This window comes from Priapulus caudatus, unplaced genomic scaffold, assembly GCF_000485595.1.
Source record: "Priapulus caudatus unplaced genomic scaffold, Priapulus_caudatus-5.0.1 Scaffold206, whole genome shotgun sequence".
NCBI classification, from domain to species: domain Eukaryota; kingdom Metazoa; phylum Priapulida; class Priapulimorpha; order Priapulimorphida; family Priapulidae; genus Priapulus; species Priapulus caudatus.
Window position 1 is genome coordinate 342,747 of NW_014577267.1, and position 6,496 is coordinate 349,242.

The 6,496-nt window shown below is 40.1% G+C and overlaps 1 protein-coding gene across 1 annotated transcript in view; it reads left to right on the plus strand.

Moving 5' to 3' along the window:
- Window positions 1–587: 587 nt before the first annotated feature.
- Window positions 588–6,496, plus strand: part of LOC106807282 (PDZ domain-containing protein 8-like) — a gene marked incomplete at its 5' end in the record, with an annotated part of 16,594 nt that continues 10,685 nt past the window's right edge. The window contains 2 exon segments of the mRNA XM_014809578.1: window positions 588–764; window positions 1,712–1,792. Of these exon segments, the coding sequence (XP_014665064.1) occupies window positions 588–764; window positions 1,712–1,792 (258 nt within the window).

A 6,496-nucleotide genomic window follows, 5' to 3' on the forward strand; every position in this document is an offset into this window, starting at 1 on the left:
GCTCGTGCGTGCCTGCGTGTGTGCGCGTGCGTGCGTGCGTGTGTGCGTGCCTGCAGATTACATTTACTATTTACATGAGATACTGTTGAGATACATGAGATAATACTATGAGATAAATGACATTTATTTGCTATTTTTGTTCTGCGCCATAGGCCCTGTTAACACCAGTGTACCACCCGCGTTATCACAGCATATATATATATATATTCAGGAACTAATAATTTAGCTTCGTGACAAATTCGTCATTATTATTAACTCCTGATATATTGGAAAGTTTTGGTAGTTAGAGTGAAACACGAGCGCGAGTCACAAATCCTAAATGATGCATACAACGATTTTTAGCCCATTGTATATAAGCGGCTGTATGGTTATATATGGTTATAGTTATATTAGTATTGTATATGGACTCTTGTTACAATCTACCACCACACTGTTATATCTAGTTGTTATGTCCCTCCCCCACCCCACCACCACTCACCCACCAACTGCAGTCAGCAGAAGAAAGGCTATCCTGACTATACATTTTTCCAGTAATCTCGTAAGCTTTCACCAAGGTATTATATCTAATTGTTGTGCGTGTTCTCCAGGAGTTGGATGTGATGGCGGAAGTGAGCTATGCCGGTGGATTCCAGCTGTCCATAGACGTGGACATGGTGTTCGGCAAGACGGCCTTTCTCTCTGTCAAGGTCACGTGTCTGCAGGGCAAGGCTCGGTTACGGCTGACACGCGAACCCTACACACACTGGTCGTTCTCCTTCTACGAGGTGAGTGCAGTGATTGCAGATAGCAAATTATTTTGTGCTATCAGGGGCAAGGCGATAACAGACTTGTTATCTTCTTGCTCCTGATACATGTATTGTATCAAGAGCTAATAAATACCTTGTGTTTATTAGGTGTTTATTAGCTCTTGATTGTATCAGGAGTTAATGAAGACAAACATTGTCTTCATTAACTTCATTAACAATCATTGAACTTTGTCTTCGTTAACTCCTGATTGTATGTATATGCACAGATTGGTTGGTTTGTATAGATATGTTTACGCTCACAGTTATGCTCTTAATTAAACAACCCTGAACTTAGTGAACTACCCATTCCGATAGAGAAAACTGTAGCAACTTATGTAAATACTGGGAAACTACGATGAGATCAGTTTGATTGCTGAGTGGGCCAGGTGCCACTTGGATGCACTTTGGGGAAATTAATTTGTAATCACATGATCGGACATCAGATGCTTATTGTTAGAAACATCGTAGCTGAACGATAACGAGTAGTACTATTATATCACATGGAAAAGGGTACGACAAAGTGTAATAACATGAATAAAATGGTGTGACGAAAGCACACTCGTCTTTGGCATGTAAAGACAGTGTGTGGGAGAGGAGAGGGGAGGGGTAGTCACATGATGGAAGTGAAAAGCGGTGATGGTGAAGATACATGATTTGTCCAAACAGGTGCACATAGGATAGCGTGAGATAGGCGGGAGCGAGGGAGAGGGAAGGAGGGAATGAGGGGAGCAGGGGAGTGAGAGGTGTCAAAAGTGAAGAAATATTGTTAAATGGTCCAATGTATCATAGTAAATTTTGTTAGTTACGCATTTTAATTCTGTAGTGTAGAGTAAATATCCGTAAGTGGAACAACAGTGAGTAGATAACAACATAACTCTTGCATCATAAATACAGAAGGTGGTAATCACATGAAATCGTTTTTGCAGGAACCGAAAATGGATTTCGAGGTGGAATCACAATTTCAAGGTCGCCCAATACCACAGGTTACAAACCTCATTATTAGTCAGGTAGGTTAAACGTCTGTTGCTATTCAAACAAAAGGTTCAGTTGAATCATGGTAATAACCTCAATGTTGCATTCATTAAAAAGTATACCTTAGGATACTTAAATTGATTGCAATCGTACATACGCATAGCATAGTTTCCAGCATTTATATATATATATATATATTTATATATATATATATATATATTATATATATATATGCCCCCTGGTGCCAGCACCCTAGTGCTTTTTACCACAGGAAGCTTTTTCGCTCGGGTGTTTATTTAATGCTTGAATGTAGGCATACAGCCCGAGATCGAACAACGCTTCGACTGCGCAATTAACTCGTTTCTAGCGGTCGACACTATTTTTGGTTTGCTTCTCAGTTGCGAAAAGACGGAATGTCGCAGCTCGCAGAAGCCATGAAAATGGGATTGAGGATAGTATTAGAGAGGGGTACAATTAGATGGAGTGTAGGGGACGGCTGCAGGAAATGGCATGTAGCGGAGAGGAGAGTTCTGCACAAGAATTGATGTGGGGTAGGACGAAGAACAAGCGATGGGGAGGGTAGAGAGAAGTACTGTGAATGATGTGGGGGTAGGACGAAGAACAAGCGATGGGGAGGGTAGAGAGAAGTATGGGGGATGGTGTTAATGGTAGCTCGGGGACTGTAGGGTCTGTTGTGGAAGCTAGTAAAGGAACGGGAATTGGGGTGGAGGGTAGAGAGGAGTAGAAGAAATGGAATTGCTGTGAGAGAGGAATCAAATTAGGTTCAAGTTATAATGAGTGGCAACAACAATAATTGCCTGTTTCATTTGTATTCCTAATTCTTTCACTAGTATTGCGTACTGTTGGTTATGACTGCTTTCTATTGCGCTTGCACACATTAGAGTACTGCACCGACTATTCCCCCCCCTCTCTCTCTCTCGCTTCCTTCTATTCTGCCTCCCTTCCTCTGTCCCTCCCTCTCTCGCCCTATCACCACCCTCCCCCTCTCCCTCCCTCCCTTCCTCTCTCCGTTCGTCCCTCCTTCCCCCCTCCCTCCCTCCCTCCCTCCTGCCACCATTCCCCTCTCTCTTGCGATTCTTTCCTCTCTCTCGGTCTCTTGCTCTCTATTCCTTCATCCTCCCCTCCCATCCGCCCTCCTCTCTCCCTCTCTCTGTGGGCAACAAAGGATGTCCACACACCAGTTATGTGTGATCCAATTGTTGCGAGAGATGTGCAGTACCTCACCCTAGTTTTCAGCGTAGGGTGGTTGCCTGGAGCAACCGTAGGATGAAATTCAATGCACGTGAGGCAGGAAGCCCTGTCAATGAACGCGTGGGTGCCGACAGCAAAGACCGTATACGATCATACCGTATGCAATTGTATATACGGTCTTTGCCGATATCGTGGTTTTGATGGCTTATCTATAGGCTTACTTGATTTCAGGATTCGCAAGGGTCCTGGAAAACATGGAAAGATGCAAAGTCCTGAAATTTCAAAATGAGGGTTGGGAAAAAAATCAGGAGAAAATGGTTTGGAAAGTCCTGGAAATGCATCATTATTGTGTATGGTCCTTGAAATGGAGCTCATATCAAAACCAGTTCCCCCACTAGTTAGTTATAACTTGTTGTTGATTCAGCAAGCGTCAATTTTTCACGCAAGGTAGCAGTGTATATATTTTATGTGATATTACCCTGTTATATGTTTTAACATTGAAACACCACTGATGGCTTTTCCATTATGCTTTTACGACAACTAACACGGTTAGTTATAAGAACTGGGTGATAACTTAGCACTTGATATCTTGATATAGTGTAATAAAAACTATATAAACAGCACCATTTTATTTACTAAGGATAGCTAATGAAATCGCAAGCAATCTCCTAGCAACGGTTGCCACGAAATCTTCTGTATTTCAGGCAGACGAACAGCTAGCAGACATAGAGTGTCGATATATATAAAATAATATAACCTTTGGCTTATGTGCATATTTACCACTGGTCACACAAACACTGAGTGTACACGTGTGAAGCAGATAGAGACATGTATGCACTGTCTCTATGGGAACCGCATCCACTTACTGTGTGTGGATTTACCGAGCTTGTCACTAAATGTCATAGAGCTATAGGGTTAGCGATGAACCAACGAAACAATGACTTTACAGCAATAGTTTGCAGCAGATTGGGGATATCGGACTGAGTGGGTAACTTGAAAATATTCATTATAAACGCGAGTAGCTAGGTCGCTCATCAGTGAAAGGAATTTCTAAATTATGAACTAAATAAAGCAAATAAGGCAAATAACAACTAAGGCAAATGAGGGAAATATATGTCTGAATTATGAACTAAATAAAGCCAATAAGGCAAATATAAGCAAATAAGGTAAATGAATTATAGCTGATAAGGTGTAGGAGAGTGTTTCAAACGAACGATGTTGGCAAATTTAGACCCAATTCTGAACGCGTCAAACCTGTATATAAGGGGCACTTGAGAAACCCACAAAAATGGGCCTTTAAATGAACAGATGTCCTTTCTGTACAGGCAAACGGCCATTTTAAATCCATCACGCAATGTGTGTTTAAAATTATAACACTATTATTCGGAGCCTGACACAACTCTTTTCAAACGTTTGTTCTCGTGATGTGCAGCTTGATCAGTATTTACGTCTTCTTGTGTAAATTTCCATTTTCATCAGCGAGCAATATAAGGTAATGCCGCTGATCTAATGATTGCTTTGAGGGACCCCGAAATTTGGCTGTTTTGTGCGGCCAAAGCTTGTTCAGGACACATAAAATCGGTGGCTGCTGGCTGCATTGAGCAGGTGGCCATTGTGAACAGACATTATAACAGCTTTTTTTTAGTGGAGGAGTTTTGTATGATAGCTACAGACAAGTGGCCGTATTATAGAGATCGCCGGAAACTGAGGTTTGACTGTATTATAGTGCACCTGGGCTATGTACATATCAGGAGTGAATAGATTAATTAACTAGATTAATTAATTAATTAATTATTATAATAATCAATTATTATTCACTCCTGTACATATGTTTGCCAAGGATCTAGGATGCATAATGAGTACCGCTCAGGGTTTTTTGTTTTGCATTGCAGGAGATCCTTTTGCTGCTACAAAACACTAACCTCCAAAAAGAAACGGAGTCATGCAACGCTATGAACCTCATCCTGCAGTTCCTGTTTAGAGAGCTGAAAGAGACGAAGAAATTTAGAAGGTATGTATACACTGGCATTGATAGGAGTTAGCGTTAGACTTAGCGTTAACATATAGGAACCTGGCTGTACTGATACGCAGCTGTGCAAAGTTTACTTGCAGACAAGGATTAATGGAGTCCTTTTTCTATTGACCCATCAGCTTCTTACAGTATGGTATCAAGGTTTATTTATCGATAGCGAAGTTATCTTATAAACAATAACGTACATCAGCTTGTGTTTGACGTGTGAATTCGGAACCACCCCCTAGTGTTGTCGAATAAGATGGAGGTGAATTTTTTTGTTTCAGATGGGTGATAAAGAAGATAAGCTTAGAACTGGAGGAGTTGCTTCAGAAAACAACGACTGGAAAACTGTTAGAGCAAATAACGGTATAGTAAATGTCTGCTTTCCTGTTTGCCGTTCCCCGCAACACTGCTTTTCTAATCGAAATGCCAAATGCATTATTCAATGGGTTTTTGAAATGGAGCATACTACTCGTGTTGTATCCTGCTAATGCAATTTTGCATTCCTGCAATTTTCTCAGACTGTATCCATATATGTCTATCTAATCGCCTTTAAATGATACAATTTTATCAAATACAAGCTTTTATTTTTAAGCTCTGCAGAATTCAGTCAGCCCAGCTTTTCTAATAGCAGAGAAGAACATTCGGCATAGCAGAGTGTTTTTGGTTTATACACAAACGGGGTGCGAGAAACTACATTTACAAATACATTTGCTGAGAGAAAGGAAATAAATAATGTCATGCATGCATATATAATATATATATATATATATATATATATATATATATATATATATATATATATATATATATATATATAAACAAAGTCTAAGTATAGAATAAGCCGTGTTTAAAGTTTAATTGACGAGCTTACATCATGCAGCTCGTCAATTAAACTTTAAACACCCTTATTCTATACTTTGACTTTGTTTTTATCTACACGGGTGTTCGTGTGTGACTTTACTTCTCTCTCTCTATATATATATAATGTATATTGTGTGTCTGTGTGTATGATGTAAAATAATCAGCATTTCTATGATTACCAGGTGAGAGACTTCAATGTTGGTGACACGTTCCCTATCATCAAGTCTGTGTCGGTGATGAATGTTCAGCTGCACAAGCAAAAGCATCAGATTGAGGTGTGTACCACACAGCCCTCAACGACCTTCCCTCCTGGAAATTTGTTTCAGGGTTTACCATACAAACTATGTACCTATTCATTCATCTGACAAACTTCCATCGAGCCATTAGGTCTAGTTGTATGTTCTCTAATAGACTATGAATTATGACTCAATACTATTCTACTCATATTACAATTGTATCACACTGTTGTATCTAGTTGTTACGTAATCCCCAAATGCTGTCTGCACAAGAAAGGCACCAGTGACTATATACTATTCCACTCCTATTAGTCCATAATAGAAATGTTGTATTATTATTATTGTATATTAGTATTATATATGGTTATAGCCCGCCCCCCCCCCCCCACTCAGTGTTATTTAGGGTACGCATA